Raw genomic sequence first — 18,912 nt, 5'->3', positions numbered from 1 at the left:
ACCCTTGGCATTTTGAATTCCCGATCACGAAAAGTCAATTCATTAAATGAAACCAATGTTTGGTTACCTGTCCCACGAGATATTGGTCCCTAAATATATGGGTAATCGAGTTCACTCACACACAAGACACTTCCTTTTCACCACAATACACTACATGTCTTGCAGGGTTGGTTTGGGCTGCAGGTCTAGACGATACCTGCTTAAACATTCGATATTTCTGTGACAGCTTAAGCAAATTTCACTAGGGAAATTCATTGATGGTGCTCTTGGTGATATTTCAGAGACAGATGTTATCTATTTTGTACTTTGTTCATGAGAGGCGGCATTACACCATTCAATTCAAAAAAAGCCCTGTAGAAAAACAGTTAAAAACAATGAGATTTAAAAACGAAATATCTAATCAATCATATACTGTAAAATATATATCATGTACATAACACACATTGCACTCGTAAGTATCTGTCACAAACAGAACAATATAATGGAATGGCGTACGGAAGTAGCCGTCTGAGGCAAAACCAGCTTGTTGCTCACAGACTTTCAAGGGGCACTATCAGCTTTTCATAAAATGGCAAATGCTGATGCATTCTGTGGGTTAAATTTGTCAAAAGACACTCCCAGCTGAGAGTCAATACCTAATAATTTACACAATACAATCGTAGAATACAAAAGTAGCGCAGACAGCGACTGGATATATGCTCAGGTTGCACAGACAAAGAGATTTTGCTCTGGAAACCATGTCGCTCCATTTGTATAGTAATAGGCTCAGCCTATGGCTGGCCTAAAAATGGATGGAATAATAAATAGAAGTTTCAGTAAATCATCAATGAATAAATGTGCAGGGTTCGATCTATAAAAGCCACTTGCCCAAGGGCGAACTCTTTTATCAGATCGGAGAATCCGTTCGCCTCCAATCATACTCTATAATTGGTCACGTGGCTTTTTGGAGTCTCTGAAACCTCCTTTCTGTCGAGGTGGTGTGATTTGGATTTTGTGTGGAGCCAACCGGAGATTTCGGACGGAGACTTCGGAGGTCATAATAGAGTACGCCCCATGGGGCAAGCGTATCAGAAATTTTGCTTGCCCCTCAAAAAATCAGTTTGCCCCACACAGGCAGTCCGATCAGTGGCACAATCATCTGTTGTATCGAGTGGGAAAAAAGCTTTAAGATATAAAATTGCACTAACCCGGAAGACAAATGATTATGTATTTGCACTAATGAATATAAATACTTGTCCTTGGCAATCGGAAAAGTGCTTAGATCAGACCCTGAATATGCTAGATACAATGGTGGCAGATCCAGACTGTATGGTATTTGCCGTATTTCGTAATACGGTGTAGATTAGTACCCCTTTAAACAAACACAAAGCTTAAGCCTTTATAATGCAGCATGTATGCATATATAATACTTAGATTTAGAAATTTTTTTGGGACGACCAGGATCTCTATCCACTGGTTTAAGCAATGAACCTCTGATACTCTCCTTTTAAGGGATATAGATGGTCCCCATTTCAAGACTTATTATTTCCCCATCATTGGAAAAGATACAGACTATATACATGTACATGTCTAATACCCTGGGCCGGGTTTTATGAATTGGTATTTACCCAACCCAGGGGGTTAGTCCAATTGAAAATAAATTTAGTTAGCCCCCAGGTTTTTACACCAGTCTGTAAAACTGGCCCGGACCACCCATGCCAAAAATGAATATTCAATATCCATGATACCAATGATATATTTTGATGATATGAACACCCGGATGACAAACCGATCCATGGCGAAATTGTATATCTTCAAAGAGGAGACCCAATATATACGCATGAATTCCATTACGGTAGACTTAAGTTAATTGTTATACAGTGTTTTTAGAAGCCCTATATGTTATCACCAATATTCCAAGTCTGAATCATCGAAAAATTCTGAACTAAAAGGCAGTGTATCGGTCCAAATATCTTTGAGGATCTGCTCTCTCAACCCGTACAACATGCGGTATCGAAAACATTCGAGTCGAAAATTCATTAGAATATCCAAGGGTAGATGAAGCTCGCCGAGCCACTCCAATAGCCAACTCCTTTCAACTGGTTCTTCTCGTTCGGTTAATTGGGTTATCGTGAGTCCATCCGTTTTCGTGATTAACTGGAAAATCTTGCGCGCAATGATTTGCTTCAGGCCAGCCGATGTGTATCCGAACAGTAAGGGAAATAGACGTTCGCGGCCGACCAACAGCAATTCGTTATATTCCGGAAATCCTCCAAGGATGATTGATTTGAGATCGTTAAACAGTACTCCCAAGGGAAATAGCCCTGAATAAAAGATATAGTAAGTACGAATGAGCTCAATTCAGAATTAAATCAGACCCAGTTCCAACCCAGTTTTGAGGAAATCCAGAGTCCAAACATTGGAAATAATTCTATTCTAACTCTAGAATGGATGTGATAGCATAAAGAAAATAATTTTTTGGTTTACTTACCTGAATCCACCAGTGAAGCAATACCCATCTGTTGAAGTGAATTTGTCGTTGGAAAGTTCAGCAGTTCTTGCTGTACTTCAGAAGATATAACATATCCAAAGAATGGCGTTAAGTCTACCATTGAAATACTACGAATATCAAAAAACAAGGGGTGTGGTTTTAGTGAAATTACCTTTGAATTTTCTCGATAATCATTGTGTCCTTTTTACAAATACATGTATAGCAATACTACCGGTTAACATACAAACCGCAGTATTTATGCATTGGATGCATAGATATTCTAGGAATGGCCGAAGGAGCAGCACATTTATGAATCAAGATGCTATGGAAGACGCTAAAAACAAGCCATGAAATCTACCATACTACGGACACAAATACAAGACTTTCACATCTTTCCAATTCCATATTGATAACCAAGGGGACAGCTAACAAATTTCAGGGATGGTCCCTGACAATCAAGACTGTTTGGTAGCTCTTGACGAAGTGACAATTACCTGTGCCGCTCTCGTTGATTTCTCAGTCCAAGCATGATATTGGGTTCACCAACGCTAGCACCATTTTGAAGCAAAAGCCGACTCACTGTAAAATGACCTTCTTGCAGCGCACGGAATATTACAGTTTGACCGGCCTTGGTCTTTATCTCTAACTAGGAAATAGAAACACCGTATGAAAAAGGTGCACTTGTGCAGTACACAAGGGTTCCAAATAAATCAACAGTTTATTAGTCAACTCGTACTTACATCCACATCGTGTGTCTTAAGAATAGCGAACTGCTGATCGCGGTGACAAGTGTGACTAGACATAGACCGAGCAAGGTCTTTGAACGACACGTGACTAGGGCACGTACACAGACAAAATACAGATGAATAGCTATACATAGTACCGATCGCATTCGGATTCGCCCCATTCTCGCACAGCAGCGACACAAGCTCCAAATCGGAGCAACTGTGTTGAAGAATTCGTAATAGAGGTGTTTCTTGATCGTCGTTAGTAACGTTGACGTCTGCACCAAACGCTAAATAGAATTGAAGATAATGTAATGGTACGATAACCACACTCAAACGTGGTGACCAGATGATAAGATAAAAACCCACTATTTTAACCCACTATTTTACACACCTGACGATGATCTCTAGTGTGAGATCAAAACGTTGTGTTCTTATATTTTAGATTGTTTCAATAAATAAATTCTCGATTTTAGACTTCTTTTAATTTTTAAATAGTGGGTTTTTATCTTATGAAGAAAATGTAATTAGCTGCAATAAATAGCTCATTTTCAAACACGTACTCAAAATTCTAACCAAAAATAGGAATCGCCGATTAGACTATCTAAGTACAGGACCATTAAAAAACAAACTCGCTTAGCTTAATTACTTACCTAACAGCACAGATATCATCTCAAGGATTTCTTGAAGAATATCCCTTGTCTTTGACAATTGGCTATTTTCTAGACCGACAACTTTCTGAAAAGGTCTGAAACATAAAATCAATTCATCTAAAAGAATAATCCAAGATAAATTGTGTACTGTTTTTGTTTTTATGGATTTATACAGGCCTAAGCCTTAAATACATTCCAAAACTGTCAAAGCTTATTGAACGTCAGATTCATGTGATGGGGACATACTTGTAATTTTTTGTTTCCTCGCGAGTGATTAATTCTATATAAAAGTCGACCATCAGTTCCAATGGTGCTTTTCCTCTGCTGACATATTCTGACGAATCGGTCTAAAATAAGAAAGGCATTTCTTTTCAAATAGCTTTTCGTTGACGCGAGTGCACAGTCGAGAATGACCCTCTGAGACGCTTTACAAGAATTGCAACTTCTAGCCTCATGTTTTGACACAATTCTCTGCAACCACAGGTGACAATCGGGTTTCAAAGACCCATTGACCTACACGCTTTTAGAACTGTTGTGAAGAGTTAGTGAGAACATCAATTGTACTCTGATACCGGTTTGATAATAGTCGTCCCTGTAGTCTATCTAACATAGATGTTTACATGGGTGATGTATAGATAGTATCTGGAGATGATTTACAAACAACAGTTTCAGTGTAATACCAATTGTTGCTGATAAATAAATTTGTACTTCACTACAAGTTTTAAACATTTTTGATGGTGTTTAATCGAACTATTACTATAATATTTGTTCCAAATTGGAAGCTGAAAGCATTAATCAATTCGGGACTAAGCATTTACTTGGCAGTAGCCGAGAGTGGCAGATAAACAAAAGGTGGAGAACCAAGGAGTTGACTGTATAGATCCTAGGCAAATGGCATGCCATAATTGATGAAATCCTAGAATTGGCAGGACGCATATGTTACCTCTGGAATTCGATAATTTGGATTGGCTCCATACTGTAGTAATAACTTGGCCAAGTAGAAGTCGCGAGTCTTCGCTTCGAACATCTCATTTTCACCACATAAAACTATGAACAATGGGATTCTTTGGTAACAACCTGAAATTTTATGCCAAGCCTGATGGTTACTTCATTGAAAATAAGAATCCTGCAATCATGATAGTCGCTAACGATTTTTCTTCGAAGAAATATTTTGGAGGGTTATTACCACGCTTAATCAGTCTTTACATTGACATCATCATCGGGGCAAAAATAAGGGACAGACTTCATGGCATCCACTATTCACTATAAACCATGCTGACAACTAAGTGCTATAGCTTGACCATAGAGAAAGGAAGAACTACAAGAGTTTAGCAAGTTCAAATCCTAAGTGGTCTGAATACCAGATGAATTACTAGAATTGACCAAGTCTATTTATTTTGTCTGCAATCATTTTTTGAGGTTATGCAAGAGCCATGACTTTTTGTTTCATTTTTCATGTGGAACCAGGTTAGGACTAAAAACTATAAGTTGCTTGGAATTGCCTTTCTGTGACCTTAACTAAACCGAAAGTTTTCATTTACTACACATCGCAACCTACCTTCGTCCAGGTACGACGGTGTGGTGCATTGCTTTATCAGTCTCTCCGCTTGAATTACGTTTCCCTCTTCTAGTGCAACAGTTAAAGGAGTTGCATTGAAACCAAATTCAACATTGAAAACGTGTATTCCAGCCATATTGACCAATACCTGCTGTAGAAATATACATGACCATTGAATAGACCATACAAAAAGTTTAGTAAGAGGAAAATTTTCAAATTTAGTCAATTTTTATCAACTGAGGCTAGCCTCATTTTATAAACTTCTTCAACAACCTGTCTGCTGTCAGGCATGTTTGAGGTCAATTATTTTGTTCTGGAATCGATTTTTCTTTAATATTTCGCTTTTTCTTTTGCACAATGCTACCTCAAATTGGTCTTAGACGACCAGTGAAAACTGTGCGGTCTGAATAAACCGTTGTTTTTTTTAAATCAACTTTGACACTGTATTGAGGGATTGCTAGAGTCTTCTTTAATAATTTGAATCAGAGAAACATATAGTCTACCTGTCTGTGGTTTAGTTTCACGATCGGATATTTTCCCAAAACACAAAAAAGCTTAGGACCACCGACGATTAGGTAACTAAGCAACATATTGTTAGAAATTAAAAAAATGGCTGATCTTTTCTCTATTTTACATAAGAGAATTAAAGACTTTTCGGCAATCCTTCAATACAGTGTAGGCTACAATGGATATAAAAACAGATGACATAAAGACAATGGTTTATTCTACGACTACTAGTCTAGTACCTACTAGCCGTTGTTCCTCAAACAACGGTTGTAAGGGAACCATAACAACAACTGGTATTCAGATTATATGACTACTACGGGCTTTACCCAAGGACTTGCATCAATACAAAACATTCGACACATTTTTAATCTAAAAAACTCACTTTTGGTAACATAACACAGGCCTACTATACTAATGTCTATTTATTAATGGATGAGACCTGTTTTTCTGGGATATTTTGCTTACTTTTTGGGGTACATACCTCATTTATGTCTTAACAGAATGCCAAAAATCGCGGACAACAACTGAATATCCGATATATTTCCAGTTCTGTACCAATTAGATGCATTGGCAAAAAGACTCCTTAAGTCCAATTGAATGAGAGAGAAAATCCTCCATTTTGTGAAATTTCTTGAATTTTTACATTGTCACCATGCCTACGAAATGAAGTTATTTTTCTTGTGGGGTCTCAACAACTAAATCAGGGTGGCGTAGGCATGGTAACAATGTTCAAATCCAAGAAATTTGACAAAATGGAGGATTTTCTCTCTCATTCAATTGGACTTAAGGAGTCTTTTTGCCAATCCATCTAATTGGTACAGAACTGGAAATATATCGGATATTCAGTTGTTGTCCGCGATTTTTGGCATTCTGTTAAGACATAAATGAGGTATGTACCCCAAAAAGTAAGCAAAATATCCCAGAAAAACAGGTCTCATCAATTAATAAATAGACATTAGCCTAGATTGCACATGGTCATGTGATGTAGGAAGATTTACCCCCTTTAGATCCACCACTGTGTACCCAACCAGAACCAGGCCCAAAATAAGCTGATAGATAGTGATAGTTCCTTGAATTGAAACGTATGGGACCAACAGTTATTCTGTTTTTGGGCCTTTTTTCTTTTCGTTCTTATACGAACCCTACGTAACATATAATTGGATTGGATTGATCCTTTCAGCTAAAATGCGGATAGGGAATATGGTAGGATAAATCTTATCCGTAATTTGTAATTACTCGGAAGCAATAAATCTTTATTGAATTTAATTGATATGTATTACTTACAACGTAGCCTCGTAGGTAGATGGGATTTAATTTAATGCCTTGATACTGAAGGGTCCGAAATAAACATTCATTCATTTGTTGAGTATATGTTGCTTTGCATTATTATTGTCATGCCAGCAGGGGACTGACAATCAACTCACTGACAGGACTAATCTTCGATTCCGAGAGGGTTGATTCCGAGTGTCATTTCAAAATGGCGGCTTTTTCAACCGGTTCAGTTTGAGAAACTGTTTCACAAAAATTTAATTACAACTAAACTGAATGATCGAAGAAATTGAATCAATTGAGGAGTAGCGCCTTATCCTTTTGGAAACTTGAATTACCGGTATAGTGTTTAGGGTTCAGTTATGCTTCAACCAGTCCTGTGTGGCTGGCTTGTTTAAACGGGCTCAGTTGTCACTCACCGTGGTTCGCCAAATTGCAATTGTGCTCCGACACTGCATATTACTGGTACCGGTATTCGAAAAACACAGAATAAAAAATGCTAAATCGGAAAATACAATTCTAGATTATTCAGTTAAATTTACCTAAATTCTGAGAAAAACCTATTTTTTCTCGTCGGTTTAGCAATTTTTAATCAAAGGATGCCAAGGTAGGCATGGATAACAATCGTTTTCCGGCTCGTTGGTGGTACCGCGTAGCTTTAATATTGATGTAGTTTGAAAATATCCGATCGTGAAAATAAACCACTGACACGATGTTCCACGTGATGATTTGCAATTAAGGTTAATATACTATGATGATATGAACAAGCTGCATCGGTCACTCTGCGAAGCATCAGGCGCGTTGGTAGCAATATTTGATTGCCGCGGCGGCAAACGTCATTCAGACCATGGACGTATATTTTTATTAGTTTGGTGCTTTTGGTAAACTAGTATAATTATACGTCCATGTTCAGACTTAAATCATTGCGATTGCTGCATTTGCAACACCTCTATATTTTCACTATAAAAGACAGAATCAAAGAAAGTTTTTAGCGGAAGGCAACGAAGCCCCGCAAACTTTGTACACAAATTAAATGCCATCGGCAAAATTTCGCTTAGCTGTCGTGAAAACTGCTGACAGAAATTTACTTTCAATCAAACAAGCATTTTCGTCTTAAACTAGCGTTCCTTTAAATCTTCCGACGAAAGTTTTGCGCTAAGTCGATAACCTCGATTAATGAGCCGCATTTATGCAATTCTCAAGATTAGCGACAAATAGCAGTTTTTTTCACTGCGAGTGGTTTTTAGCCCAGTGGGCTATCGTCCCTCCGTCGACACGGAATCCAGTTAATGTGGAAAGTTTTGAAGACGCATGGATTGTCTTGATATTTGGTTTATACATGTCCCTGCCCAAGGCGGGGGCGGATCCGGGGGATGCGAGGGTTCTGGAATACTGTCGAGCTTTGTGTGTGCCCCTGGAGATACCCCCTAATCCAGTAAAAGTGCCCTCGTTTGGGCTGATTTGGCGAGGGAGGGCCCCTGAAAAACCATAATGATGTAGTCCTTTGATGTAAAGTGCCTTTTTTGCCGTAATTTGACATAGAAAGTGCCCTCCCCCATAAGAGCGAGTGCCTTATACAATCTAGAACCCCCTCGAGATAGGGCCCTAGATACATCAACCCAAAAACTAGCCTGATCAGAATCAAGGTGGTCATTATTGTTCGCTGAAATTCATACTCATTTTTGAAGTTTTCGAGGGAAATTTTGAAGACTCTTCAATTAATTATCTTGATCTTTTACATACCTGTATATTAATTGTCCGGGATATTTGTATCTCCCCAGGGCCCATCAGCCTGAGAAAAATTGGGTCAATAGGACTTAGGATGGCCGTCCTGTGACCTGTTTTTGGAACTCAAAAATGTAATTCCGAGACGTAGCTGTCAATGGTTTGCCATTTTCATTGAAATTTGTGATGGGTATTCTATGGAATAAATTCTTTTATACATCAAGGCAGGTATTTCAATGAGCCAATTATCACGCAATTGGTGGGCCCAACTTAGTGTCATCAGTACTCGTAGGTGGAAAAGGGTTTTTTGAGGAAAATATCAACAGGTATTAACTTTTTGTCTTGATATTTGACTTTTATTAGCAATGGCATTGGATACATCTTCTCGCGTGGAATTGGGATCATCCGATTCTCTGTTCTTGCCACCAGGGGGAGATAAATATTGAATAATATACAATTTGTCTATTTCTATTGCCACATAGTATTTTGTAACCGCAATCGATAACAAAGTTGTAGTCCATGACATGTTCTACGTATGATTGTGGTGAGTTTCGAGGTCATTGGTTGAACTGTTAGATGGTTAAGCGAAACCACATCCCAAATGGGCTTGGTTTCCCTTGACCCCTAGTTATCATGTAACATAGTACATGTCATACATATTTGATACATGTTGACGCACCTGTGATCAATGAACAGATATCTAACAGGCCCATCGGAAGCAAGCATTGGTTGGTAGGCCTTTAGGTAGGACTTGTAAACTGAAAAGAATCGACGATTGGGGAAATATTTGAACGGCCTATTTTCTCCGCGTCTGAATATCTGACCTCTCTCAAGTGTGGAAGCCTCCGCCAGTTTGCGCCCAGGCTAAATATTTTTAATGCGCGCCGATTGGCTAAATATGCAAATATATTGAAATCTAAAATAGCATGTTATTATTTAACAATCCAGACCTTTGACTTTTTGATAAACAGTGAAATTGATGAATAGCAGTGAATTAAAAATACTTCGATTAACGGCCGCAGTCACGTCATGAGGGAGGGTGTCCTGTTATGTAACGCACCAAATTTGATCATTACAGAGGCGAACTAATTGAATATTTCGCCCCTCATTTTCCTGAACAAAAATATGCAACCCCTGAAAACAGATACAACACGTCACCCCTGGTGGCCCACAACCTTGGTAGATATATTTGGCTAAGCAAAAGAAATCCATTGTAAAGAAACAAAACTTCGACTGTAACTAAACTATGTCCGATACGTATACCACTCATGTAAGATAATGTAAAATAATGTCAATACTGATAAAGAAATTTCTTATATTTTATACCTTTTATATTTCATCCTTCATTGTGCAAAACTAATAATGTAAGTCATTACGTTTCGGAAAAATAAAGATATTTTGAATCTTATCTATTTAAGAAAGTCATTGGGAAAACCCGCTATCGTGTATGATGAATCATCACGCAGTTGCGTGTGATCACTACGTACGTACGTGTATGGTATTAAGTTTAGTGACACTCCAACGGAATCTGAGAATACAATATTGTATGGTTGCCCGGACCCGATTACTTATTGTGAGTTCAAGTAAATGGATATTTTGTTTTTCTATTCAGATGCCAATATCGACAACGAGTCTGTCAGACTCTGAACCTGCAGTGAACTTAAACTGTAACTTAACTACCCAGTGCTTAAGCCTCGTTTTGAAACTTGGAACCAAACATTAAAAATTATGAATCCATTCGATTCTTTGAAAAATGATTTTCTTATGAGCATCAAAACGAAGGAGATGTTGCTGAATATCGTCCACAAGATTTCGTGCTGGTTACCAGATGAAATTCGAAGCCTAGTCGCCTCGCAAGATTCCAACGTAAACGAGGCGAAGACGCGAGTATTCGAATGTTTCCTCGAACAAAATGGAATACCAGGGGTGGTGACCTTGCTGAAAAATCTAGCAGATGGCCTCAATTTGCATTTGGTCGTGGATGGTCAATCGATGTCATTGGCAGAACGGATGAGATTGTACGAGAATGAGTTAGAAAAGCTTCACAAAAAGAGGTTAGAAGAGGGATCCGTACTGGATGAAAACTTTGTCGGCAGACGCGAAGATATGGACGCAATCGAAAAACTTCTTTTCAACCAAGTAGAGCACATTTCCGGTAATAATATCAGTAATAATTTTGATGCACACTTTTGATGCGATTCATCATTTGGGACCAAAAAGATTAATACGCATTATGAAATAATGGATTTGAGTAATAATGTCTCCATTAGACTGGGTCTGAGAGGGTTCTTATTTTGGCTTCGAAAATTCTTGGTACATTAAACGTGTTTTATCGAAATGATTCTGTTTCGGTCACAGGTATATGTATTCATGGGATGGCTGGTGTCGGTAAAACAACCATCGTGGAAAACATATGCGCAAGAAGACACGTAGATATGCATTTTATTAGTATGAGGTTATTATCCTGCTTGCTTCAATTGAAAGATCTCAGAACTTCCTGCTTACTCACAGGATAAACTTTGTCTGCAATAAAGCAAACTTCATATCCTGGCATTTTGTGGATTTGGTTTATCCATGGACATAAAACTAGATACTTGTAATCTAGTTTATACGTCCATGGTTTATCTGATTTATTTGGAAATGGAATTTTATAGGTTATTCCAATAGTTAAGGCTTCAATAAAATCATTTAATTGCATTCTATTTTAATCATTTTAGTAGATTTTTTTCATTGTTCTACTCGCTATGCACATTTCTCCGTGGGTCCAGTGGCCACAGCCCCCAAGGCTTGTATTGTGAACCCTCATTAATCTATTGCTAAATATTTATTCTTAATTGTAAAAATACCTCATTCTTGCGTCTATGTAAGATTATTATCATTATTCATTTAAATTACAATAGAAGATTTTGTTGCAACTTTTTTACCTCCCTCCAAGGTACATTTACATGGATGCTAGGATATTGGGGTCAAACATTTGTGTTACTGATAACAAATGTTTGTTTAAAGAAAATGATGATCTGTTCTGTTTTTGTAGAGGCATAAAGACGACGAAGGACTTCCTGATGCGCCTTTATTTAACAATGGGCTGGAGGTGGTCTTCTCAAACTAGCGCTGCAGATTTGAAAAGTATCCTACAGTATTGGGATGATGGTATAGCTATTTTATATCCAACTCTCTTGGCTTTAAAGGCTTCGTTAAATTGTTCCAATTCTTTTGGAAAAGAAGTGGCAGTTTTCTAAATACTTAAGAAGGCATTGTCCACTCAAAAGTGATATTCAACTGTGCTGTGAATAACGGTTGTAGGTAAAACTCCCCTGGGTAAAAATGCCCTAGGTTAATAAATATCCCCTGGGTAAAAATCCCCTAGGTAAAAATCCCCAAATATTCAAAGTAGGTAAAAATCCCCACTCGGTGATTTTCAAGAACATTTCAAAGCAAAACGTTTCTCCAATTTTGTTCATTTGCAATGAGACTGAAATCTGTTTGAACTGCACACTGAAATCTATCGTTGGGATAAATTCTTTAAGTAAACTTTAAGAATAAAATAAATTATTAGAATTAATAAGAATAATGAACTTTTTACTTATAATATCTTAAAATTCGAACTGGAATATTTTTGAACAGTCTCTTGTTGACTTGTGGTATATTTGGGCAGTGCAATGCCATGAGTTATAAGCGATAATGAACTTTTAATTCTAGATATTTTAGATTCAAGCTAGTGTAATATATTTGAAATGTGCGATGAACCTTTTCATTAAGCTTTTTGATAACTTTAAGTACTAATTTAGTATTAATGAACTGTTAATTTGTAGTATGTTTAATTCAAATAGTATATACTAAAGTTTGTATACTCATGATATCCTTATGATGTTCCACAATAATAAATTGGATATATGTATCAATATTATGAATTGATTGACCTTAAGATTGTATCTACTTACACTACATTCAGAAGGAGGGGGATTTTAACCTACTTTGAAGAATTGGGGATATTTACCGAGGGGGGATTTTTACCAAGGGGATTTTTACCGCTAACCGTGAATAACACGAATTTTACTGGAATTTTCTGTTTTATATCGGCCCAGTTGACTAAGATCAAGTGGGACTAGTTTTGACAAGGCAATTTTATCATTTAATTGATATTTTATTGCAATGGTCCTAAGATTTGAGTTCTTGAAGTAAAGCGACTCGACATGAGTCGAGTTTACAGCATTTTTCCGTAATATACAGTACACAAGTATCAGTCGGGAATTCATGGATGTATGTACTGTTCAATTTTAGATTTGACAATATTTCTTGACTCGGTCGAGTTTCTGATCGACACCCATTCCAGTCAACAGGAAGCTAAAGTATTCATTCAGATGTTGTCGGATATCACGGCTATAGAAAATGGCAAGGTATGCTTGCAGTCTTATTCTTTTTATGTAGAAATAATTCTATGAGCGTAGTTTCATCTGTTCATTACTGGACATTCGCCTGAAATTTTCATAAATATTAACTACATGCATCGATTCCATTTTATGATGACACGAAAATGAAGTAACCCATTGAATTAGATAATGATTTTCACTGGATCGAATTCTCAGATCTTATTTCTGTGTTCGTATTTTTAAGGTCAAAATAATTATGACATCGCTTATGGATCCTTGGAAGCAGAATGATGATATCATGGTGTATGGTATGGAAGATAGCATACCGACCTTCCACTTAAAACCGTTATCACTGGTGGATTGTACTGACCTTCTGAAACGAATGACCCCAAAGCATGTTGTAAGTCAAACCACCAGGCCTGTAATGAGCCAATTCTATGGAAGGGATGCAGGAAAGGCATCCCGAGAAGTCTTTGAATAGAATGATATCTAAGTATTTTCTGATTTTATAAAATTGTAAATTTAAAGTTAGTATCCATCAGGTCAATGCCCTTCCTACTTATGTACGTAGGTATAATCTCACCCCTTAAGACACCAGTTTGTATCCATATGTAATCCATCAAACTGCAGCTTCACCAGTAGTTAGAAGTCCATGTGTTTAATATCTTGATTTTTCAAATGATTTCAAATGAAAACCTGCATTGGGCATTTTAGGGAGCTTGTACAAATAAACAAACTGCATAGCATATCATTTTAAGCAGGTTCTTCTGGACCCAATTATTCAAACGTTATTTATTCTCTGATTAAATTCCAGAAAACATTGGATGCACAAATATGTTCAGCCATTGCACAGCGATGCAACTACAACGCTCTTGCCGTGCGTGCCGTTGGAAGTTACCTGAACAGCACGAACATCAGTCCAGCTGAAATCCATCAGTTCGTCAACGGAACAAAAATCAAAGAAGGCTGCAAGACCTACCTCATAACAATACTGGAGCATTTGGATCCATCGATGCTGGATCTTCTCATTCAGTTGTCCACATTCGAGAATAATCAATTTGGTGTGAACGCAGCTGCATACGTGACTGGTCGAGACCATGAATCTTTGTTCGGTGAATTGGATAATTTGTATGTGCGGTCTTTGCTTGAGGTGAAAGCCGGCCGAGTTTCAGATTCTGTAAAGTCAACCCATAATGAATCGTTTTCCTTGCACATATTGGTTACCACTTCTTTGGAGCAGATTTCGCAAACGGATCGGCAGAGGAAATTGTTGAGCGATTCAAATCAGCGGCTTTTGAAGTATGGAAGCAGGTTGTTCATCGAGGCATGTAGCAGCAGCGCTTCTCTGCTTGTAGTATCCAAGCAACTTGGTGATGAAAAACAGTACTTCATGAAATATCTAGAAAACATCAGAAAAATGAAGCATTCTCTGCCTGACTTCGGCTTGCCAATAGTGTTCCATAATCATGTTCGTGCAAACATGTTAATGAACTGGTTTCTTGAGCCTGAGAAGAGAGCAGAATATTTTTTTCATCTGGCAAAAGCTGCATGGACTAAAAAGCCTCTAACCAGCTGTACGATATCATTATGGTATGCCGAGCAGTATTTTCAGGGTTATCTTTTTGATGCGGATATTGTTTTATTGGTTTTAGAGAAGGTAGATGAAAGATTGAAGATTTTAGAAAGTACATCAGGAAAATCCACAGAACTTTGCAGAGCACTTTATTTCTTTGTTAAGGGATCTTATCTCAACAAAATTGGTGAGCTCGGCATTGGGATTGATAATGTCAACAAAGCAATAGATATTCATAGAAAGTATCCGCATTGTGATATACTGATTGCGCGAGATTTGAATCTTCTTGGAAACCTTTTCTTGAAAAATGACAATCCGAGAAAGGCGATTTCTTGTTTCGAGGAAGCTTATGCATTGGTTCGTATGCCAAATGATATGAATGAGTCTAGCCTTCATTTTGATGCTCCAACTTATCTTCTTAATACTGGTTCAGCATATTTTGAGAATGGAAAGGATGACTATTGTAATCTACGAAACTGCGATGCCAGAGAGAAATTGGAATTAGAATCAAGCATGAAGGCTAATTACGATAAAGCTATTATGCTTTTCGATGAAGCCTTGCAGGAGTGCGAAAAGTTGGGCATGAAATTGACATCAGTATATGGTCGAATATTGAGGCACAAAGCTTGTGTGCTGGCTGAATTAGAGAAATATGAGGAAGCATTGGAAGATATTCACAAATGCCTTCCACTTTTCAACAATTTGAGTGGTAGTGAAGATAGAATGCAAGCTTACTATCTGAGAGGGTCAATCAGGAAAAGCCTTGGAGATACAGCTAAACAAGAAAAAAGACAACAAGGTATTTGCAATGAGTCCCATTTCCATGGACCGATTTCATAGAGGATTTATGTAAAATAATTGCTATATCGACACTCAATAAGGGCTATGTTTTAAGCTTGGACTTAAAATTAATTAAAGTGGGTCTGTTGTAATTAGAGGGTCGAGATGTACATAGGAATAGCTCTCCTTTCGAACAGCACGTGTATTATAATTTAAGTGTCAACATCTCATGAGAAGAACTATCATTCTTTCAGATCCCTACACTGAATGCCCTGGTATTGAGAACTTGATTCATAATTGATTATTCGAGCTATGTTTAGGGCCAAAAACTTTAATCGATTAAGCAGGGATTAACCCTGGAATCTTAGTCATTCTTTGGATGTACATGTACACGAGAACATTGTTGATTATTGGAATTGAATCTGAATTGAGAGGGCTCTGCAGTATGCTGACTGAGTATTTGAATAAGAACATTTCTGTTCTAGACTTTGAAAGATTTTACACCGATGCGGAACATGACTTCGCTGAGGCATACACATTGCTGATGCAAGAAGGACACTTTAAACCACGCGATCATTTCATCCGTAATTTACAATCTGATTACGAGATGACACTTCTAAAGCTGGGAAAATATGATGAAGCGAATACGATCGTCGACAATTTGCGGGTAAGCCAACCAGAGAATAAACTTCTAATTCTAGCGATGTTTTTCTTTTTTGTTTTTATTTTCATTTGATAAATGGTAATTTATGCTTAAAATTCAACATTAACTTACTCAAGCAAATGCAACGACGTCTAAGCTTTGTAACTACTTTCACAGGAACTCATAGACATAGGTGCAGAGAAAGCGAATAAACATATGTCAAAGATCCTTGCCAAAGAAATGAAAGCAAGCAAAGCAAAATCATCGCAAAAACGTAAGCTGCCGATAGATACTGCAACAAGTCGTCAAAAAAGATTGCTTAAGAGGCAGAAGCAAGTGTCATTAGAGTTGCAAGATAGTGAATTAGAAAATCCGGAGGTGAGATTTAGTTTTGAAGTGAATAAATAACATTACTGAAATCACAGTTATCGCACAGTGTTCGGCATTATACTGTCGCTAAGTGCTGTAGTTATAATTTATGCGGCTGGCTTTCACTTGAAATGTTCTATGTTTCAGCCATTAGTAACGGCTTCTACCGTGGATAATGAGATTGAGACTGCAGAAGAAAATGAAACGCCATTGAGACGTATTTCAAACTGGAGGAGGAAATCATTTTCATCCGATATTGATAATGATATTGATGATGATGATGCCAGAATTTCAAATGAGCAAACGTATGCAAGCAGCGTTTCAGCTTCGAGCTACAATTCATCCAATGATTCGGGCTTACGATGTATCGGTGATGAACCAGACTTCTCCGAAGACAGCAGCAGTTCTGGTAGCCATTTCGGAAATGTCGATGTCGATTTGGACGAGCGAACTGGCGCCGAGATTCGAAGTTGGACAGAACATAAGAAGGCTGCACAAGAATGGCTGAGCGAAAGCAAAACGGATACTGAATTAAGCTGTAGTAGTGACGATTCTTTCAAAACGGCTCATGATTAAAGATACCTGTTACGAATATCGCGCATACAAAACAACTTGTCGAAGAGATACGATGGTCAACTAATTAAACAAGATTATCGTGAATCAGAAATAGATAGACAAATTAATAGAGCTAGGATTTCTAATTGAAATGACATATCGGGCGTTACGAAAATTTGAGTTAAACATATCAGACTTGGATCAGCTAATATTTACACAGCAAGCGGCTATATTTGTTTCATCAGTTTTTGTTCGTATCTGGAGAATGGTTTGAGGGAAATGTCAACATTTTTCATTCTCTGTCATAGGATACAACTCATTATTGGGATTCCACACTTCCAGTACAACAATCCAAGCCTTGAAGTAATCAGGGTGCATCACTATACGAGGTTATAAAATAATATTGGAGATATTTTACCAGTTACCTTTTTAGGCTGAAATAAAACGATACCTTATTTTTCCTAATCGCCCGGGTCATTTTGTTAACTGCAATAAAATGTGTAATCAGTTCATTTCTATATAACTACTGGGTCTGTTATGGTAAGCGTGATCGTGATTTTGAAAACAAAAATGTAATTTAACTTACACACTCAGCCGAAAAAAATGGGAAACAATAAACATGTATCAAGCTTTTAGCCTTACGATCTTTTTTATGAAATTGATAGGTGAATCAAAAGTTACGAAATATTTTTACGTATGTTGATGAATGAAAAAAAATATATATATGTTATAAGAAAAAAATGATTTTTATACCATAGATTCGAATTTAACAGTGTAATGTTTGTCTAATTGGAAAAAAAAACAGTTAAGAGACTTATATCTTAAGCATGTGTATGTTCTTTCGATTTTAACAGAACATTGATCGTATTTTTACTACAATGTTGTTTAATAGAATAATGTACATCAAGTATATATTTTGGAAATAAAGAAAATTTACATAAAAGACTGCATCTCAGTCACAACTAATGTATAGGCGCAAAGGCAAACTATAGGCGAATTTATTCTGTCAAATTGTTATTTGCTAGTCACGTTTCGTCTCGGATCAGATTTGCACTACAAGCCTGCGCTTAAGGGGTGCGTGCGTTGGGTGCAGGAATGGCGAAGTTCGGATTTCGTAGTTAGGCAAACAGGCGTCTTTTCCAGAAGTGTCTAAAAAATCAAAAAGACACGCATGTGTCTAGAGATAAAAAAGACACGCATGTACACTCTTTCTTTCTCATTTCGCGTGAGAGGGAACTTATTTTTATCGACATGAATGATTCTTTTAACGTGATTATTTCATTGCCTGGTCCTTCATTTCGTCTCATTTCAACGATTTTCCCAATTTTCCATTCATCATCTTATTTGACCTTTTACTACTGTATCTTCGTATACTGAAATGTCAGATTAACGAACGAACCTCCTTTTCTCGGCTAGGTTTCTTCATTTTTTACAACATAGTTTTGTAAACAGCTTGATACTATTTGTAAAGATATACATAACAGATAAAACAAACATGGAATTTTTGTAATTTGTATCTATTCACGGCTCTCGTGTTTTTTCCATAATCACTCAAGATGGCGGGAAAACGCTTAAAATCGCTCCTAATTTGCCAGATTTCCTCCCCAAATCCCCGTGGGGACTTCGGACCGGCTTCGGTCCTCGTCAAAAGAACCACGTCAGACTCAAAGACACCTAGATTCGCCAAATGCCGATATTCGAACCCCCCTAAATCA

At 37.4% G+C, this 18,912-nt stretch overlaps 2 protein-coding genes across 12 annotated transcripts; one reads left to right on the top strand and one right to left on the bottom strand.

Annotated features, from left to right (window-relative positions):
- Nucleotides 1-420: 420 nt before the first annotated feature.
- Nucleotides 421-7,717, bottom strand: LOC141898400 (uncharacterized). 7 transcript variants are annotated; one of them, XM_074784269.1, is made up of 9 exons: nucleotides 7,602-7,717; nucleotides 5,407-5,557; nucleotides 4,792-4,925; nucleotides 4,095-4,195; nucleotides 3,849-3,943; nucleotides 3,211-3,485; nucleotides 2,965-3,116; nucleotides 2,471-2,598; nucleotides 421-2,303 (listed from the first exon to the last, which is right to left on the bottom strand). In XM_074784269.1, exons 1-9 carry the CDS (start codon nucleotides 7,638-7,640, stop codon nucleotides 1,885-1,887), a joined length of 1,494 nt encoding a protein of 497 aa, XP_074640370.1. In that variant the 5' UTR covers nucleotides 7,641-7,717; the 3' UTR covers nucleotides 421-1,884. The 7 variants fall into 7 exon arrangements, with proteins under 7 accessions (XP_074640370.1, XP_074640395.1, XP_074640410.1 ...); XM_074784294.1 differs by lacking the exon at nucleotides 7,602-7,717 and adding an exon at nucleotides 7,521-7,592; XM_074784309.1 differs by lacking the exon at nucleotides 7,602-7,717 and adding an exon at nucleotides 7,065-7,078 and having other exon boundaries at nucleotides 5,407-5,554.
- LOC141898365 (uncharacterized) lies at nucleotides 7,193-18,670 on the top strand. 5 transcript variants are annotated; one of them, XM_074784245.1, is made up of 11 exons: nucleotides 9,111-10,177; nucleotides 10,326-10,390; nucleotides 10,520-11,062; nucleotides 11,266-11,362; nucleotides 11,942-12,057; nucleotides 13,189-13,304; nucleotides 13,522-13,677; nucleotides 14,092-15,649; nucleotides 16,116-16,297; nucleotides 16,451-16,651; nucleotides 16,790-18,670. In XM_074784245.1, the coding sequence occupies exons 3-11, from the start codon at nucleotides 10,636-10,638 to the stop codon at nucleotides 17,216-17,218; spliced, it is 3,282 nt and encodes a 1,093-aa protein (XP_074640346.1). In that variant the 5' UTR covers nucleotides 9,111-10,177; nucleotides 10,326-10,390; nucleotides 10,520-10,635; the 3' UTR covers nucleotides 17,219-18,670. The 5 variants fall into 5 exon arrangements, with proteins under 5 accessions (XP_074640329.1, XP_074640346.1, XP_074640338.1 ...); XM_074784228.1 differs by lacking the exon at nucleotides 9,111-10,177 and adding an exon at nucleotides 7,193-7,274 and having other exon boundaries at nucleotides 10,326-11,062; XM_074784237.1 differs by having other exon boundaries at nucleotides 9,111-10,390.
- Nucleotides 18,671-18,912: the final 242 nt, after the last annotated feature.

This window comes from Tubulanus polymorphus, chromosome 1, assembly GCF_964204645.1.
Source record: "Tubulanus polymorphus chromosome 1, tnTubPoly1.2, whole genome shotgun sequence".
Classification (NCBI taxonomy): domain Eukaryota; kingdom Metazoa; phylum Nemertea; class Palaeonemertea; order Tubulaniformes; family Tubulanidae; genus Tubulanus; species Tubulanus polymorphus.
Note: the sequence above shows the minus strand (reverse complement) of the source record. Positions and strands in the feature narration are given on the sequence as shown.

What these genes read in the sequence shown, in the direction of transcription:
- LOC141898400 (XM_074784269.1), bottom strand. Translation starts at nt 7,640, where the DNA reads ATGCAGTGTCGGAGCACAATTGCAATTTGGCGAACCACG. An exon ending in GAGGAAACAAAAAATTACAA is followed by an intron (nt 3,944 to 4,094) that starts GTATGTCCCCAT and finishes TTTATGTTTCAG; the next exon opens with ACCTTTTCAGAAAGTTGTCG. An exon ending in TGCTTCACTGGTGGATTCAG is followed by an intron (nt 2,304 to 2,470) that starts GTAAGTAAACCA and finishes TCTTTTATTCAG; the next exon opens with GGCTATTTCCCTTGGGAGTA.
- LOC141898365 (XM_074784228.1), top strand. Translation starts at nt 10,636, where the DNA reads ATGAATCCATTCGATTCTTTGAAAAATGATTTTCTTATGAGCATCAAA. An exon ending in CCAAGTAGAGCACATTTCCG is followed by an intron (nt 11,063 to 11,265) that starts GTAATAATATCA and finishes TTTCGGTCACAG; the next exon opens with GTATATGTATTCATGGGATG. An exon ending in GAATGACCCCAAAGCATGTT is followed by an intron (nt 13,678 to 14,091) that starts GTAAGTCAAACC and finishes ATTAAATTCCAG; the next exon opens with AAAACATTGGATGCACAAAT.